At 41.6% G+C, this 19,906-nt stretch overlaps 1 protein-coding gene across 5 annotated transcripts in view; it reads left to right on the top strand.

Moving 5' to 3' along the window:
• The window catches only part of LOC141108170 (actin-binding protein WASF3-like), a 176,052-nt gene extending 156,816 nt beyond the window's left edge, over positions 1 to 19,236 (top strand). For 2 of the 5 annotated variants that reach the window (XM_073599490.1, XM_073599491.1), the window contains exons 9-10: positions 7,410 to 7,786; positions 12,609 to 19,235. In XM_073599490.1, coding sequence (XP_073455591.1) covers positions 7,410 to 7,786; positions 12,609 to 12,766 — 535 coding nt within the window. In that variant the 3' untranslated portion in view covers positions 12,767 to 19,235. Of the gene's footprint in view, positions 1 to 7,409; positions 7,787 to 12,608 lie in introns of all 5 variants that reach the window. The other 3 variants (XM_073599492.1, XM_073599489.1, XM_073599493.1) reach the window with 2 other exon arrangements.
• Positions 19,237 to 19,906: the final 670 nt, after the last annotated feature.

The raw sequence follows: 19,906 nt of genomic DNA, 5'->3' as shown, positions 1-19,906 counted from the left end.
AAAAAATCCTAGGATTTTGTTGTCGGAATGTCCGAACAATGTCCGACTGTGTGTACGGGGCATTAGAATGTAAAGTGATCATTAAATGTAAGCTCAAGGCAAACTATAGACACAGTTGAAATATATACTGTGTGTTAGAATTGTTGCACCTGCCAACATGTGTGTACAAAAATCAAGATGCTGTTATTCAATAGACCCCCCCCCCCTTCTTTTTTGCGAAAATTATAGTTAAAGCTGAAGTTTAATCTGCTTTTATTTTGTCTTCCCTAATTGCTCATTTTCCCCTCCACCAACATGGCAATAAAAGTTTTAAATTAAAAAAATCAGTTTTCATTACTTACTTTGGACACATTAATGCCATGACTACGTCTCTGTGCTTCTCTATGCAATGCAGGCAGATCTTGGCTGGTAGTAGGGGTGCTGTACATAGCTTCCTGAAAACATCACAGCACCCCGCAGCAGTACTCCTCTCAAGAGCCCTCAACTCTGATGCAAGCAGTAGGCTGGCAGTTGCAAAGAGTTATGCAAATATCCTTGATAGGTGGAGTGGGTATTTCTCATCAGGCTGCCCTAGGTAACACCTGCATGTAATGCTGAGCCACCATGTTTAAAAGAACTGATATCCAATAAATGAAAGAGGCTGGGGGGACAAAGTTAGATGATGCTGGACGTTCTCCAGCTAAGAAATGAAGCAGGCTTTATCTGATCAGCTGCAGCTTCTAATGCACACTTTGAGAAGCTCTGACTGTGTATTAAAATCAGAATAAATCATTTCGGGACAGGAGAGGAGCCTGCACAACTGGTCAAGACTGAAGGTATAGCTGGCATACAATTAAAAAAAATCACTAGTAGAAAGTAGATTTCATGCCGCTGTACCAAGGCGTGACTAATGACGCAACTTTTACATTTGTGATGGAAGGACCTAAATAATGGTGACTTTATTTTAGATACAAGGTCGGCTTTAGACAATTCTGGTTTAACTTTTTGTTATATATTCCTCAAGTATTCAAACAGGTTATTTTTTTATTTGTGTTTTGGAAGGCCCATGTTAATAAGCACAATTACAGCTAATGAACTTTTCAGCACCATGGAGAGCACACTGTTGCTTTCTAGCTACACAGTGACAGCAGCTAGTGTTTAAAGCAGTAGTAAACTAAAAAAGAAAAAATTCTCCAGCAGGGCAATTGCATACTAGCACATTATGTGAAACTTACCCTAAAACAAAGCCCTCCAGCAGTGTGCTGTCACTGCTGACAGGGCTTCCATCTTCACCCAGTCTTCCTTCCGGGTTCGCGGGCTCCAGTCCTCTGAATGGAGGAGCCACGATGACGTCAATCCCGTCGCTGTTCATGACACAAGGCTCTGCAGAAATGGTACGGGTATGGCGTTCCTTCAGAGCGCATGCGCTGGTGACGTCACTGGCAGCTTCCCAAGTAAATATCTTCTAAACGGTGCACGTTTAGGAGGTATTTACTATACAGTGCAGTAAGCAACAATAGACCCCACCCCAACAACAGCAGACCCCCCATCAATGATAGACCTCACCCCAGCAACAATAGATTGCCCACACAACAATAGACTTCCCCCCAGCAACAATGGACCCCCTGCAACAAAATAACACCCCAGCAACAATAAACCCCCAGCAGCCAGCATCAATAGACCCTCCAAGAGCCAGCAACAATAGACCTTTCCCTCAACAGTAGATCCCTCCCAGCAACAATTGACCCCCCCAGCAACATAACACCCCCAATTGGCAGCACTAAACCTACCCAGCAACAATAGACCTCCATACAAAAATAGATTCCCCAGCAGCCAGCATCAATAGACCCTCCAGCACTCCTTGCTATTACTTACATTAATTGCTGGAGGTGCCGGAACTGCGTTCCCCCTGCGTTCCCCCTGCAAAAAAGCCCTGCTCCTGACTAATGATGAGCAAATGAAGCAAAGTGCATGGGTAGCTGAGCACTGCTATGGAGGACACAAACAATGCAAAAAAGAAAAAAATACAATTTCAAAGGGAGCAAGTTTTACTATTAAGGCTTAAAGTGGTTTTAATCCCTTTATTTTAATTTTTACCTACAGGTAAGCTTATAATAAAGCTTACCTATAGGTAAAATAAACATCTCGTTTAGGAGATATTCTAGCGAGCAGCAGTGTCACTGGCGCATGTGCTCTGAAGGAATGGAATGAGTAAGGGGTACGTGGACACAGACCCTTACCCAGGCATGCACCCTTGCAGGCCAGGAAAAGGCAGCGAGTGTGCAAACCCCCCAACCTGAACCCCCCCAGGACTAGGGATGAGCTTCGAGTTCGAGTCGAACTCATGTTCGACTCGAACATCAGCTGTTCGCCAGTTCGCTGAACAGCGAACAATTTGGGGTGTTCGCGGCAAATTCGAAAGCCGCGGAACACCCTTTAAAAGTCTATCGGAGAAATCAAAAGTGCTAATTTTAAAGGCTTATATGCAAGTTATTGTCATAAAAAGTGTTTGGGGACCTGGGTCCTGCCCAAGGGGACATGGATAAATGCAAAAAAAAGTTTCAAAAATGGCCGTTTTTTCAGGAGCAGTGATTTTAATATTGCTTAAAGTGAAACAACAAAAAGTGTAATATTCCTTTAAATTTCGTACCTGGGGGGTGTCTGTAGTATGCCTGTAAAGGGGCGCATGTTTTAGAACAGGTCTGACAGCAAAATGACATTTCAAAGGAAAAAAGTCATTTAAAACTAAGGGGGTATTAAGGGGAACCCCGCGCCAAAATTTAAAAAAAAAAATGGGTGGGGTCCCCCCAAAAATCCATACCAGACCCTTATCCAAGCACACAACCTGGCAGGCCGCAGGAAAAGAGGGGGGGATGAGAGAGCGCCCCCCCTCCTGAACCGTACCAGGCCACATGCCATCAACATTGGGAGGGTGCTTTGGGGTAGCCCCCCAAAACACCTTGTCCCCATGTTGATGGGGACAAGGGCCTCATCCCCACAACCCTTGCCCGGTGGTTGTGGGGGTCTGTGAGTGGGGGGCTTATCAGAATCTGGAAGCCCCCTTTAACAAGGGGACCCCCAGATCCCAGCCATCCCCCCTGTGTGAAATGGTAAGGGGGTATAAAAGTACCCCTACCATTTCAGAAAAAAAACTGTCAAAAATGTTAAAAATGACAAGAGACAGTTTTTGACAATTCCTTTATTTAAATGCTTCTTCTATCTTCTTTCTGCTATCTTCCTTCGGTTTCTTCCTTCATCTTCATCTTCTTCTGGTTCTTCCTCTGGTGTTCTCGTCTAGCATCTTCCTCCGCGGCGCCGGCGTCTTCTTCCCTTCGTCTTCTAGGCCGCTCCGTATCCAGCATGATGGGAGGCTCCTGCTGTGTGACGCTTCTCCTCTTCTGACGGTTCTTAAATAAAGGAGGGCGGGGCCACCCGGTGACCCACCCCCCCTCTGACGCACGGTGACTTCCCTGTCCGCCCCCCTCTGACGTCACGGGGAATGCCACAGGGAAGTCCCCGTGCGTCAGAGGGGGGCGGACAGGGAAGTCACCATGCGTCAGAGGGGGGCGGGGTCACCGAGACGAAGGGAAGAGGACTCCGGCGACACGGAGGAAGATGCCGGACGAGAACACCGGAGGAAGAACCAGAAGAAGAAGAAGATGGAGGAAGAAACAGAAGGAAGATAGAAGAAAGAAGACAGAAGAAAGAAGAAGCATTTAAATAAAGGAATTGTCAAAAACTGTCTCTTGTCATTTTTAACATTTTTGACAGTTTTTTAGTGAAATGGTAGGGGTACAAAACCCTTACCATTTCACACAGGGGGGTGGGCCGGGATCAGGGGGTCCCCTTGTTAAAGGGGGCTTCCAGATTCTGATAAGCTCCCTGCCCGCAGACCCCCACAACCACCGGGCAAGGGTTGTGGGGATGAGGGATGAGGCTACCCCAAAGCACCCTCCCAATGTTGAAGGCATGTGGCCTGGTACGGTTCAGGAAGGGGGGGCGCTCTCTCGTCCCCCCCTCTTTTCCTGCGGCCTGCCAGGTTGCGTGCTCGGATAAGGGTCTGATATGGATTTTTGGGAGGACCCCACTCCATTTTTTTAAAAAAAATTTGGCGCGGGGTTCCCCTTAAAATCCATATCAGACCTGAAGAGTCTGGTATAGATTTTGAGGGGGACCCCACGCCATTTTTTAAAAAAATTTTGGCTGGGGTTCCCCTTAATATCCATACCAGACCTGAAGGGCCTGGTATGGAATTTAGGGGGACCCCCCACGTAATTTTTTTTTTTAATTTTGGTTCGGGGTTCCCCTGTGGGGAGTTCCCATGCTTTTTCTTATCAATGAACTTTTATGTGTATTGTCGGACCGGCAATTCATTAATAGCCGCGAGTAGTTTTAAATTACTTTTTTTCCTTTGAAATGTCATTTTGCTGTCAGATTGTTCTAAACACGGGAAACATGCGCCCCTTTACAGGCATACTATAGACACCCCCCAGGTACAAAATTTAAAGGAATATTACACTTTTATTGTTTCACTTTAAGCATTATTAAAATCACTGCTCCCGAAAAAACAGCCATTTTAATACTTTTTTTTGCATTGATTCATGTCCCCTGGGGCAGGACCCAGGTCCCCAAACACTTTTTTGACTTGCATATAAGCCTTTAAAATGAGCACTTTTGATTATTCATGTTCGTGTCCCATAGACTGTAACGGTGTTCGCGTGTTCGAGCGATTGTTTTGCCTGTTCGCATGTTCTGGTGCGAACTGAACAGGGGGGGTGTTCGGCTCATCCCTACCCAGGACATGACCTCAACATAGGGAGAATGCCTTGCCACAGGTCTTTCACAGTTCTAAGTACACTCTTGCAGGCTGTCGCACCTTTTTTTTTGAAATGACAGTGTTACTGTAAGGTCTCATTTACATGGGCAGGTGAGAGGTGGTAAAAATAGGCTGTTAAGTCATGGTTTTACTTTCCCTGACCACACAGCCACAAGTCAACAAAGCTATCAGCCACGTTAGTACACATCACTGCAATTGTGGTGCACCAAACATTAAACCAGCTGTCATGTTTTGCAAGCGTTACCACTGCCAAACGCAACCTATTCAAGTACATGGGGCAAATGCGAGTCAAACGCTTGGCTTTTGGTTGTATTGTGATATTTCCATTCAAAATCCACTTTAGCTCAAAAAAACAAATCAAAAAACAAAAACAAGCTTTCAGCTGCTGCTGTACCACCCTCTGAAAAGTGATCCTTAACGGATTGTTTTTCAGTGGGGCTCTAAGAAAATTTATGCTGGTAATCTACTAATAGACCTTAATTGCTTTTATTTCAAACAATCTTTTTCCATTGTATTCATTTTCCACAACAGGCAAGACCAATTATTTATTTTAGATGCATACACTTTCTGTCATATAAAACTCTTCCTTGGCCAGTAGGTTATTCATAAAGATAGTTAGAGTTTAATTGGGATATATATATATATATATATATATATATATATATATATATATACATATATATATATATATATATATACTGTGTGTATATATATATATATATATATATATATATATACAGGGCTTTTTTTCTCAAACAATAGGTGCTGGAATTCAACCACGGCCCCCCAAATCCCCTCCACCCACACACACACCCCAAATCACATCGAATAGTGGGTGTGGTCAGTCAGATTTCACGAACAGTAGGAGGGTCTTAAAGGGGCATTAAATACCAAGATTGCATTACATACAGAGTGCAGAGTTCAAGGGGGTTACACACAGAGTGCAGAGCTGTCACTTGTAAACACAGAAACCGGACTTCTGTGTTTACAAGTGATTGTGGTGAGCAGGCCCCACTCTGAGCCAGAGGTAGTGGAACTGAGTTCCACCAAGTTCCCCCTGAAAAAAGCCCTGTATATATATATATATATATATATACTCACCCATCTGCTTCAAGGTTCGATGTGTTGTGCATTCAGAGATGGTATTCTGCATACCTTGGTTGTAGTTATCGAGTTGGTTATTTTTTGAGTTACTGTTGCCTTTCTATCATCTCAAACCCATTCTCCTCTGACCTTTGACATCAATGAGGCATTTTCACCTATACAACTGCCGCTCACTGGATATTTTCTCTTTTTCGGACCATTCTCTGTAAACCCTAGAGATGATTATTTGTGAAAATCCCAGTAGATCAGCAGTTTATAAAATACTCAGACTAGCCCATCTGGCACCAACAACCATGCCACGTTCAAAGTCACTTAAATCCCCTTTCTTCCCCATATTGATGCTTGGTTTAAACCTCAGCAAGTCATCTTCACCACATCTAGATGCCTAAATGCAAGTTGTCGCCATGTTATTGGCTGATTAGCAATTTGTGTTACCAATCAATTGAACAGGTGTACCTAATAAAATGAACGGTAAGTATATTTTGACAGCCATAAGCTTAGTACAACAATGGCAAATAGGAACACCTATAGATAATTATTAATTACTCACTTATCATTATGTCCTAGATCTGGAAGTCAAAAGAAATATACAAGACAGAAAAATGGTGAAAGGGTTCTAACAATTCCATAGTCATTCAAAACCAAAAAATGAAGTTTTTGCTAGATATACAACTAAATTATTGAAAGCATTAGGACAATAAGGCCTCGTTTCACACCATGGTTCAGAGACGTCATTTTTTCTGCATGCGTTCTGCAAGAGCACAAAAAAAAACAATTGTTCTCTATGTGTCCTGTTCACACCACAACACTGGTATCACATGTGGATTTTTTCTGCAGGAGAAAAAAACTGACGTGACATCAACATTTGTGTGAATAGGGCACAGAAACTGACACACATGAAAACTGATGTAAACTGATGTCAGTTTATCCTTCAGTTTCCATCAGTTTTCAAGCACGTATGATGTGAATGAGCCTAAGGCCCCTTTCACACATGCGGACAGTATGTCCGTATTTCATCCATTCGTTTTCGGATGCAATACGGACATACACGCATCCCTATGAACATTCGCTGACACCCAATATCATCTGTCCCCGCTATGGTCCGATTCTGCAGACGGAGGAAAATCCTATTTTTCTATCCGTCTGCAGAGCGGATTGGATGAACACGGACAGACGGTCCGTGTTCATCCGATCCCACCAATAGGGGAGAGTGGAGATCTGACAGGACGGTCCCTGCACACTGTGCAGGGACCGCCCTGTCATCCGCCGGCTCAGCGGGCATCAACAGAGCGATCCCCGCTGAGCAAGCGGATGTTCACGGGGCGGATCATCACGGATCCGTCCCGTGTGAAAGGACCCTAAGAATAGGGTGTATAGAAAGCAAGTTGGTAGAACTGCAAAATTATGTATTTTATTTGTGACTTAGACTGCATAGTACATTGGAGTGGTGCAGTAAAGGGTCTGTTTAACTTTTTTTTCTTTCTTGCAGTGGTCAACAGGTGCCAATGACAGAATATTTTGTTCCTCCTGCTCCCCCACCACCACCTCCTGTGATCCCTTCTGCACAAACAGCATTTGACAGTCCAATTTCTGCCCCTGCTTCTGTAGCTCCTAATGTAACTGCTTCCTATACTCCTACCCCTCCTCCAGCCCCACCCTGTCCATATTCGGGTTCTCCTCCCCAAACTATATCTATGGGACCACCGGTTGCTCCCCCACCACCTCCACCAGGCCCTCCAACTATCACAGCTTCACCTGCTCACACTGCTTCCCCTCCCACTGTCACTGTGGAACCAAGAAAGCCTCAGATTCCACTCATGCCTATAAGTGACGCGAGGAGTGACCTTCTGGCTGCAATTCGCAGAGGTAAGAGGGAACTGTCTGCTTGGAAAGCATCATCTTATAGTTACCCACTGGATTATTATAGAACACAGGAGATGAGCATTTGTGATAGTCACAAAGCTATTCATGGTAGAGCTAATCCTGGAAATACTTGAAATGCATTGTTGCTTGGTTACTTATTGCTAACTTTTTTTTTTTTGCAAGAAAACATTTTCTTTATTAACCCCTTCATAACAGTCCAAGCATTACAATAACTAGCTTTATAAAAAATGATTTCAGGAAAGGTTTATCACTTGGTCAGTATGAAAGAGACACTGAGGGAGGTAAACGAGAGGTATTTGCATTCCTCCTAGCATCCGTTCTTTGCTATTGACACTATTATACAGACATTGGGTTGATTTATTGAAGGTAAATATTCCCTGAGTTTAGTGAACACGGTTAAGCTCTGCTGCCTCCCATCACCCAATCATATGTAAGCAAAAATGCATCTTTTTATTTTCCTAATTGGGCATATGTTTGGGTATTCTTTGCAACGTGAAATTTCATCATATTTAATAAGCTAAGGGACAATTCCCTCGCAAAGTGCAACTTCCCTTGCAAAGTGAATAGCCTATGTGCCTTTAGTAAATCAACCTAATTGTCTGAGGTTAAAGTAGAACTATAGGAAAATGTCATTTTGGATAGTGTAATGAACGTGATTGTAAACCTCCATTTTCAATTTGTACCTATAGATAAGCCTATATTAAGGCTTACTTATAGGTACAGTAAATATCTCCTAAACGAGCGCCGTCTAGGAGATATTTACTCTGTACTGCGCCGATGATGTCACAGCACATGCGCTGTTAAGTATACTGCACCAGGATCCAGAGATGTAAAACCTGAGTGTGGCTCGGGGTTACTGCTAATGGTGCTGAAATTTAACCCCGAGCCACACTCGGGAAAACCGCCAGGGAGGCTACGAAATAATGGCACCCTTGTGCATCTGCTAAAGTGCAGTGCATTTCAGGAACGAACACGATTATGCGCTTGTTTCCCAGCTACAAAGATGTGAACCTAGCCTTAGATGTGGTGGCTATACTCATGTGGACACAGCGGATTGTGGATCCCGGTACATGGGGATCATATGATCACAATGTCAATAAAGCTGTTATAAAAATAACAATAAATGCATTCATAACAGCTGTGTTTCCTATGCTGTCACATGGTACCTGGGCCAATCACAGCACCCTATACCATGTGATTAGCTGTAGCCAATAACAGATCACTAGTGAACTCAGTTTTGCACAGAGCAGCCGCAATCCTCCTCTTCTCAGGTTCCTGGCTCATTCCTGCCCCCTCCATCTCCTGATTGGCTAACTGACTGTAAATGACAGCAGCGGGAGCCAATGGCTGCCAAAGCCAATCTGGAGTGTGAGTCCCCGGAGAGGCAAGGCTTTTGTGGACATCGCTGGATCGAGAAGGGGCTCAGGTAAGTATTAGGGGAGCTGGGGGGGCTGCTGCACATAGAAGGTTTTTTAGCTTCATGCATAGAATGCATGAAGCTAAAAAAAAAAAACTTGTGCCTACCACCACTTTAAAGGCTTACTTCACCTTTTACATCCATATTTAGGGTTAACATGGTGCTAAGTGGACCCCCCTGTGAATGAATTAAGTACAAATCATGTCTTCCACCACAGCAGATGGAATCCTAATTTTCAATTATACACAAGTGTAGTATTACCGCCCTTGAAGGTGATTGTCACTTTCTCCAGCCTGCATCTCTGATGGTATGGAGGTGCATTAGTGCGTATGAAATGGGCAGCTTGCACATCCAGAAAGGCACCATCAATGCTGAAGGATATACTGTATCCACGTTTTGAAACAGCATATGCTCAGGTAATAATGGGACAACATTCCTCTCCCAAATCTCCAGCAACTGGTCTCCTCAGTTCCCAGACGTTTACAGAGTGTTGTTAATTGAAGAGCGGATGCTACACCTTAATAAACATGGCCCTGTCCCAACTGTTTTCAGACGTATTGCTGCCATCAATTTAAAAATGACCTTATTTTTTTCTTTAAATGGTACATTTTCTCAGTTTAAACATTTTATATGTTTTATATTTTCTATTGTGAAAAAAATATGGGTTTACGAGATTTGCAAATCATTGCATTCTGTTTTTAAAGGAGAAGTCGAGCCTGAGCTCGTTTGGCTGGGTGTTTCCTATGGGTCACAGGAGTGCACTCCTGTGACCCGTTTTCAGCAGAGATCGGGCTGAAGTCCGCTTTCTGCTGACATCACTGGAATCAGTCCAGGCACCGCGTCATCACGACAATAAAGTCTGGATCCGCCAGGTGCCTGGACTGAAACCCGTCTCAGCCTCACAGCGAGCCACTGAGAGCCTGAGATGGCAGCTCCCCGCCCCTCCACAGCTCAGTGCTACAGTGAGCGTGGAGGAGCAGAGCGGAGAGCTGCTGATTGACAGTCAGCAGCTCTCTGCTCGGGGAGCCAAGAGAACCGAGCCTTCAGCGGTGTTCGATCGCTTGGTTCTCAGTGTAGAGGCACCAGGGGAAAGATGCAGCATCGGACCGATGCTGCATCCACCTAGGTAGGTATGATGGGGGGAAAAAACCCCAAACCCATACTTATCTTTTAAGTAGATTTTACACAGCATCTCAACCTTTTTGGAATTGTAGTTGTAGAAGTCTATTACCTCTTACAAAGATCACAGTACTCTGCTCAAAAATGTCTTCATCTGTTTTCTTTTTTTTTTATTAGGAAGCACAGAGCCATCTTTTTAGGCATGACATGTAAACCCTTTTGCCTGTGCAGTCCTTAGCTGTGTTCCAAATGTCTTACATACAGTGCCCTGAAAAAGTATTCACACCCTTTGAAATTTTCCACATTGTGTCATGTTAAAACCAAAAACATAAATGTATTTTATTGGGATTTTATATGATAGACCAACACAAAGTGGCACATAATTGTGAAGTGGAAGGAAAATGATAAATGGTTTTCAAAATTTTTTTACAAATAAATATGTGAAAAGTGTGGCGTGCATTTGTATTCAGCCCCCCTGACTCAGTACTTTGTAGAATCACCTTTTGCTGCAATTATAGCTGCAAGTCTTTTTGGGGATGTCTCTACCAGCTTTGCACATCTAGAGAGTGAAGTTTTTGCCCATTCTTTGCAAAATAGCTCAGGCTCTGTCAGATTGGATGGAGAGTGTCTGTGAACAGCAGTTTTCAAATCTTGCCACAGATTCTCAATTAGATTTAGGTCTGGATGTTGACTGCGCCATAATGACACATGAATATGCTTTGATCTAAACCAGAGGTCTCCAAACTGCAGCCTGAGGGCCAGATGTGGCCCTCTGCTTGTTTTTATTCGGCCTTTGAGGCACTATTCATCCCACTGATATGAGACACAATTCTGCTCGCTGACACCAACAATGGAGCATAATTCCTGCCTCTGACATCAATAATGGGGCACTATTCCTTCCCCTAATACCAAAGATGGGGTACTGATGCCGGAAAAAAATTCTATTCCCGCTGGCCACAGTGCGGCCCCCCTAAAGTCTGAAGGACAATAAACTGGTCCTTTGTGTAGAAAGTTTGGAGACTCCTGATTGAAACCATTTATTGCATCTCAGGCTGTATGTTTAGGGTCATTGTCCTGTTGGTAGGTGAACCTCTGCCCCAGTCTCAAGTCTTTTCCAGACTCTTTGCAGGTTTTCTTGATTGTCCTGTATTTGGTTCCATCCATCTGACCCATCAGCTCTGACCAGCTTCCCTGTCCCTGCTGAAGAAAAGCATGCCCACAACATGATGCTGCCACCAGCAAACTGCAAACAGTACTTCTTATGGCTTTCTTTCAACAATGGCTTTCTTCTTGCCACTCTTCTATAAAGGCCAGATTTGTGGAGTGCACGACTAATAGTTGTCCTGTGGACAGATTCTCCCACCTGAGCTGTGGATCTCTGCAGCTCCTCCAGAATTACCATGGGCCACTTGGCTGCTTTTCTGATTAATGTTCTCCTTGCCCGGCCTGTCAGTTTAGGTGGACAACCATGTCTTGGTAGGTTTGCAGTTGTGCCATACTCTTTCCATTTTCAGATGATCGAATTTAAAAAGTGCTCCGTGAGATGTTTAAAACTTTGGATATTTTTTTTATCACCTAACCCTACTTTAAACTTCCCCACAACTTTATCCCTGATCTGTCTGATGTGCTCCTTGGCCTTCATGATGCTGTTTGTTCACTAAGGTTCTCTAATGAACTTCTGAGGGCTTCACAGAACAGCTGTATTTATACTGAGATTAAATTACACACAGGTGGACTCTATTTACTAATTAGGTGACTTCTGAAGGCAATTGGTCCCACTAGATTTTAGTTAGGGGTATCAGTATAAAGAGGGCTGAATACAAATGCACCAAACACTTTTCACATATTTATTTGTAAAAAAATTTGAAAGCCATTTATTATTTTCCTTCCACTTCACAATTATGTGCCACTTTGTGTTGGTCTATCACATAAAATACCAATAAAATACATTTACGTTTTTGGTCGTAACATGACAAAATGTTGAAAATTTCAAGGGGAATGAATTATTTTTCAAGGCACTGTAGATCACTGCTGCACTTGGGAAAGGGAACTGGGGAAATGCTTCCTCCTGCTTGCAGCAGACTGATGACAGCATTTCAGCCTTGGCAATGTCTCTTGGCTGGTGCTCAAGAGCTGCTTTTAATATTCTTAATATACTGCATATTGTGAATGTATTCATGCAGACTCCACTGTAATGGATGGACAGGTTTGATTGTAAAAGAAGAGTATTTTGTTAAATTAAGACTGATTATTATGGTTTCTCCGCAGGTATTCAGCTTCGGAAAGTTCAAGAACAGAGAGAACAGGAAGCAAAAAAAGAACCTGTGGCCAATGATGTGGCCACCATCTTATCTCGCAGAATTGCGGTCGAATACAGTGAGTCGGATGATGACTCAGAACTGGATGAGAATGAATGGTCTGATTAAGGATTTGGATTTCCTGTTTACTGAATTGTTTAAACCCACATTGTCAATGCCAATTCTCACTAGATCTCTGAAATAACATGGTGTAACCCTCAGCCACCTGTATCACTTAGCTCTGCCTGCTTATGTCTATGGATACCTACACAGTTCAAACTCTGCACTAATAAGCCAAAACTTCTGTCTTTGAATATGGTCAAGTAATGTGGTCTTTTTATTTGTGAGCCATAGTAATAATTTATGATATGCACAAAGATACATATTTGCACTCAAGGATACATGAGCTGCACATTCGACTGATTCTTTTTTACTCTTGACATTTATGACAATGCAGGACTGGACTCACTTCACTGGAGACTACAGCACATTAACCTTTGCACAAGCCACGGGTCTTTTACACATATTATTATCTAGGATTGTTGATTGTCAGAGAGCAGAATATTAGGAACAAATAAATCCTGGAACTCATTTTCCCACATTTCCAGTTCATATTCTAGGATTATATGATTAAAAGAATGAATGGAAAAATGATTTTTAGTGCCTAAATCTGGCTCCAAACAACACAAACCCCAGAATAAGTGACAGAGAGCCCTTTATTCATAAAGCAGTGTACACAGCCAGCCAGAACTAATGTATCATTGGCTTTACTACACTAAACAAAATATTTAGCCAGTATGATTTCACACCACTGCAGGGTTGTCTTTCTTTTAAAGTGTGACAGGGAAATGTAATTTCTGTTTAAAGGGAAACTATCATGGTTTTTGGTCATTTCTATTTAGTTTTTTAGGTAATGTATTTAAGCTTCTGTTTTGTTTTTGTTCTTCAGCATCTATTTTAAATGAATATTTGCAAATAGACAAAGCTGTCCAGCAAACGTGGTATTTCGATAGTTGAGACAAACCATTTAACTCTGACAGTGGTGCTTACAATGGTCAGCTTTATCCCAAAAGGAATAAAATGTTACTGTAACTGCTTGTGAAGTGTTAGCTGGAGTTTAGCTTGAATTTGTTAGTCAAACTCATTTAAATCTGCTAGTCTGGCACTACCCTCTCCTCAGACTGACAATGCTGCTGTCCAAAGGCGTCTCTGTTGCTCCCCTCATCCAGAGTAGAGACATCTTATCAAGTGTGTTACTGCCTGGATCACCAGGTGCAAATAAAGGGGAAAAAGCCTAAAAAAGAAAACAAATACAGCCACTAAATTTAAGGTCTAAGTTTTTTTTTTTTTAATTAGCTCAATGAACATCACTTACATTGAATGAGAAGTGTCCCTTGTGCTGGTGGTTGCTTTCTTTTTAAAATCTTCTGTCCTCTGCCCCCATCCCCCATATAAACCCATGCAGCACCAGAGGCTTACCACTGCGGGTTAATACAGCCATTGGACCTGTCATTGACAATTGTCAAGAGTGCCAACTATGCCTGCTACTTCCACCCCATCCTCCATTTATAGAAACTGTACTATAGCTTCCATCAGCAAAAAGCAAGTTTGAGTGGAAGACAGCGCTGGACTGGTGCCACTCGAGGCTGCTTAGCGGCAAGTTACTGTGTGGAGGGTATAGAAAGAATTACTTCTAATGGGTTGTATCCCCATTGTAGGTGGTAAGTGATAGACTCCAGTGGGGTTTAGGGCTGATACCATTCCCGTTCTGGTAACAAAAAAGGTCTCACTTGATAAATGTTATAATTCTTTATTGAAGATAAACAGGTAAACAAGTAGAAAAAAGTATATTTCTCCCTAACTCACTAGCGTAATATAATGTACCTTCGTCTTATCAATTTTACAAAAACAACTGAAATTGAGGCAACCTTGGGCTTTCGTGGTACGTTATAGACTTTCAATGCTCAAACAGCTTTATATAAAATTATACATTTGAAAAATTGAAAAAGTCCATTAAAAAATACCCAAAAGACATGACATGCAGAAATTACAAAGTATCCAATGATAGGGAAAAACCTTAACCTCCCTGGCGGTATGATTATTTCGGATTTTAGGTGCTGAAAGCGGTACAATTATTTTGCATGGAAATTTGGCGTTTTATATTGTAGGCCTGTATTCTTAACAATAACACACTTAAATCTGTCCACCAAGAGTCTAGTAGATATCCCGGGTATGATAAAGTTTGAAACACAAAATCATAAAGTATTATATAATAAATAAATATAAATAATTAAAAAAAATAATAATATAATAATAATAAAATAAATGTCCCCACGATTCACTATCGCTCAATTCTGCAAGTGTTCTAATTTACTATTGCTGTTTTCTAGCTGGTCTAAAGCCACTTTTGACGTCAAGGGACACTTTTTGGTTGCTATGGACAATCTCGAGTTTCCAGGCAGAAAGAACAGTATATATAATATAAAACTGCATGCAGGGCATTGGACAAAGCACTGGGGACAAAAGGGAAGTGAAATGATGTCATACAGTACTGTAATCTGTAAGATTACAGTACTGTATGTGTTATGATTTTTACATTTTTTGAATTTGCCACCAGGCTCCGCCCCCGTGCATTACGATGCTCGCAGGGAACGGAGCCTGACACAGAAAGGCTTCAGGGGAGACAGAGCCCGCAGACAGCGTGGGGGGACATCGCAGGATCCTGGGGACAAGGTAAGTATACCGCACCAGAATTCTGCAATGCATTCCCGAGTGTGGCTCGGGGTTACCGCTAATTGTGCTGAAATTTAACCCTGAGCCACACTCGGGAATACCGTCAGGGAGGTTAAACAATTAGATTCCTCTGGTGTGAACTGGAAAGAAATTGATGTATCGACCCACGATGGGGGTTTAAATATTCGTCTTTTTGCAGTTACAGACTCTTTGTGTTTCACGGAGATCCGCTTCTTTAAGAGTATAATTCAGAGAAAAGTTTGTTCTAAAAGGAAAACATACACATTAGAGATCTTCATATAACAAGACATGATGATATGGCAGAGCTGCAGAATTTATAGAGGACCACCAAGTAACTGCCACAATGGTGAGACGCCTCACATCTACAGTCAAACCGTTTTACAGTCACATAAATATGTACATTAATCCCCAGATGGGGATACAGTTTTAGTAAATGAAACCCTATGACTTTGTTCAAACCATATAGAGAAAGGGTATTTAGCTGATAGATCCAGAAGGATTCCCTCTGGCACAGTCTAGTGAATCTGTTATAGTTGATGGATTGTGGAACTAGTTCAGTGAAAAGCAATCTTTGAATGGAGAAGGTGAACGTTTCATTCATCCGCCTGTCCTCCATTCATAGATTGCTTTTCATTGATGGCTGCAATAGAACAGCTTTTAAGAATGGAGGATGGGTTGCAAAGGGTGGGCACAGTCAAGACTCCTATGGCCTTATTTCTTGGGTGATTATGACCATTATGACTAGGGGTTGTAGTAACCCTCATAGCACTGAAGGATTACTGCTGTGGCAGTGTGGGGGGTGCACAGGAGGGAGGACACTTCTCAATGTCAGAATAAAAATAAAAAAAATATGTAACCAAACTTAGGTTTTAAGAATTTGTAAGCTGAAATATATTACATTTTTGATTTTGGGTTTACTACTAGTAAGCTAATATGTGCCATACATCAGTGGTTCTCAACCTCAGTCCTCAAGTACCTCCAACGGGCCATATTTTCAGGTTTTCCTTTACTTTGCACAGCTGCATTAAATCAATATCAATGACATGGTGTTAATAAGATCTATTTTATCTAAGGGAAGTTCGCAAAACATGGCCTGTTGGGGGTACTTGAGGACTGAGGTTGAGAACCACTGCCATACATGACACCTTAACACAGGTGAGCACCTCATATAAATACAACATTTAGAGAAGACTTACAAACACAATGAATTACTTTTATATAAATATAAAGGTTTTGAGAATTTCTGTTGTTTATTTGTAATGTATTCTATGCTCAGCCCCATTCTCCGTGACACTATTGTGCACAGTTATTAGTAATCAGACCATCCAGATTTCCTTTTGTATCTGTGACTTTGGAGATGACATGGGATAGCTCCTCCCCCTCAAACAGTGAATTCACCCAGTCTCCTTGGAAACAATATTTCAGCTGGAACATCAAAGCGTTCCTGAATCCCTCTCTGCATCTTGTTGTGGAATCATAGAGCGAAGCTTTAAATAGCAAGCTTCCCGGCAGTTATTTTTATTTTCCATTTTCACACTAAATTCTCATTCCATTTCTACAAAAACATGAATATGTGTTTCAAACAAGTGAATAGTTTTTATCTCCTTAGCTGTTGTGGGGACCGTTATTTAGGAGCTTCTTCTTCTCTCTGACAGTTGCTTGGAGGAAATGGTCCAGATGACAGTATGGTGACATACTGTAGAAATATTATACCCTCAAGAGATAGCTTGTCACATGTGAGCAACAGGTTGGCACGTAGAAAGAGGAAACCAAGTCTTCTAATAGTTGTCTATATCACTTTCAGAGAACACAGCTGAGGTTCCCATCCAGAGCTGTACCTTGCTATTAATTGGCTCTTGGAGGCAGTACTAGTTGCAGGGAATTCCAATCCTTATAAGTGATGCTGGGTATACCTGCTCTCCTTTTAACAATCTCTGATTCCAGGACTTGGCCTGTGACAACCTCCATCATTGCATGGGAGCCTCCGATATGATAGGTGACGACTTAGTCTTGAAGGGTTCACCTTATCCAAAAGCGCTGCAGTGTTAATTTTTAGGGCTGCTTCCAAAACCTTAATATTTAACCTGAAAGGTATCGCAGTCTATTTTTTATGATGATTTGTTTTTCAAAAAATGTCCCAGTATCTTTGCACTTTATTCTGTGTACAGAGACTAATAAAATAATAATAATAGATTAAATAATATATTAACATAATTAATTAAATAAAAAAATAAATAGTAAAAGCATTCTTAGAAAGCCTGATAATATCCATTTGGAATTTAAAATGTTATTGAAAATAGCTTAAAGCCCAACTTCGGGAAATCTGAAAATATTGCCTTCCAGTGGGGCTATGCCAGCACTGCAAAGGTTAATGGCTTGCTTAGTCTGGGGGAAAGTAAAAACACTTTTGCTTACCTGATCCTCCGCTCTCCAGGCAGACTGTGCTCCCCCCATGCTCCAGAAGTGGACCCTCCCTAACCATTCTCACGTCTAGTGCAGGGCTTTGGATCCTACATTGGTCTTGTCAAGACCTTAGACTGCTGGAGCCTGGGGGAAAGGACTTTGCAGGGACCAGTCTAGCAGTATAGAGGAGCAGAGGATCAGGTAAGTAGACCTTCTTTTCTCTGTTCCCTAGACATAATGTAAATAAGCAATTAACTCTTGCATTGCAAGTTTCCTAGAGATCAGCTTTTATTTTTTTTTTATCCTTCCATGATGCAATGCAGCCACCTGACAATGACTTTGCTATTAGTCATGGGATGGATGCATACTACATGAGTGTCATCAGATGCAGTGTGCTGGGTGACCAGCACTGGGGTACATAACACCTTTGCACTAATGAGAGGTCACCAGATTTACAGGTATAAAGATTACAGGCTTTTGCAGTGGTACAAGTGAGGCTAGTCTTAATGGAACAATAAACAGGAAGCATCTAGCTGTTAAGGCATTTCAACTTACCTTACGTTGACCTCTCGGTTTCAAAAGGAAAACGCCTGGGCAGCAGCATTAAATCTCCAAAATACAGAATATTTTATATCTTTGAACCTGCATAAAAATGTGGTTTGCATTGTTTCAATCAATTTAATCTCACTGCTCCTTACAAAATTAGACATTTTATAACCCTACATTTTATAAAACAATCATTTTGACAAGAATTGAAAGTCCCAACTGCCTGGAAAGCTGCCATTGTAAGAAAAGGGTTCATTGGTTTTTCATTATTTTGCTATTTACTCATATATATTTGTTAGGGATTGACAGTCACCAGTCTTTTTTTTGTTCACTGAGCAGACATGGGCTGGACCCCAAAGTACATATAATAGTGACATATTTGCCTTTCAGTGAGCTGTAACAACAGTCAGTAGTGATCCACATTATATGCCAGACACTACTACACCTAACATTAGAAGTTTCAAACAATGCTTTTGTTTTTTACCCTAAAAATGATTACTATATTTGTCATCCCTCCTTCAGTAGAAATATATCAGTATCTGACTTTCATATTGCATTAGTAGATGTTGAGTTGTACCAGAATAGACTTTATAAAATGCCTCTAGGTTTTTTATGTTCATGGTTAAAGCGACATTAAACCCAAAAACAAAAATTGATTATAGTGCAGCTTATCTATTCGTAGATGTGATGGCTGCATTTGTTTTCTTTTTTAGTTTTTTCCCTTTTTTCACCTGGTGAAAACTTTTTCCTAAGATGTCTCTGTTACCCCTTCTTGCCTGCATACATAGTGGAGCCACCCCCTAAGACAGGAAGTGTGTTACTGGCTGGAGTACCAGCTGATAATAAAAAAGTAAAAAAAAAAAAAAACCCAAATGCTGGTTAGTAAACTGCAATATATTACTTTTTTTTTTGGGGGGGGGGGGGGGGGGGGGTTAATACTGTTTTCAAGTGTGAAGGGATAACCTGGTTAGTGAGATAAAATAAAAATACTGCCACCTTGTGGCTGGATAGCAAATGACTTGAGCATGGATCGAAAATAAAGTACATAAGGATTAAATTAGCAAAATGGAGTAGTTATTTTACCATGTTATTTTATCTCACAATCTTTTTTTCAGAATCGCCTGAAGCGTTATTTTATTTTCACCTCAAATTACTTCTTTTTTTATACCCATTGAAACTCACTGTTATGACCAGCCCAATAATACAAGGTGGTCTTTTTTTTTAAATGTTTTTAAGCAAGATTCACACATTTTTCTAGCTGGATTCAATTGGAAAATGTGTGAAAGTTGTAGTAATCTTGTGTGAAAGAAAATGTAAAAAAAAGGCCCTAACTGTGAACTGCAAACAATGCGCAGTAATGAAAAATTGTGACGCTGCTAAATTTGTCCTGTGTATCTAGGCATCAATTACCTCTGGTCATGAAAGGGTTAGGGTTAACCCCTATTAAACATAAGAAAGGGTTGGGTTGGTATGTTTCTTATTTACAGAAAAAAATGATATTTTTGCTTGTTTGCAGAAAGCTTTCTAATGAGCTGGAATTACATTTTCTGCTAAAAAACTGGGCAG

Source organism: Aquarana catesbeiana, linkage group LG09, assembly GCF_042186555.1.
Source record: "Aquarana catesbeiana isolate 2022-GZ linkage group LG09, ASM4218655v1, whole genome shotgun sequence".
Classification (NCBI taxonomy): domain Eukaryota; kingdom Metazoa; phylum Chordata; class Amphibia; order Anura; family Ranidae; genus Aquarana; species Aquarana catesbeiana.
Note: the sequence above shows the minus strand (reverse complement) of the source record. Positions and strands in the feature narration are given on the sequence as shown.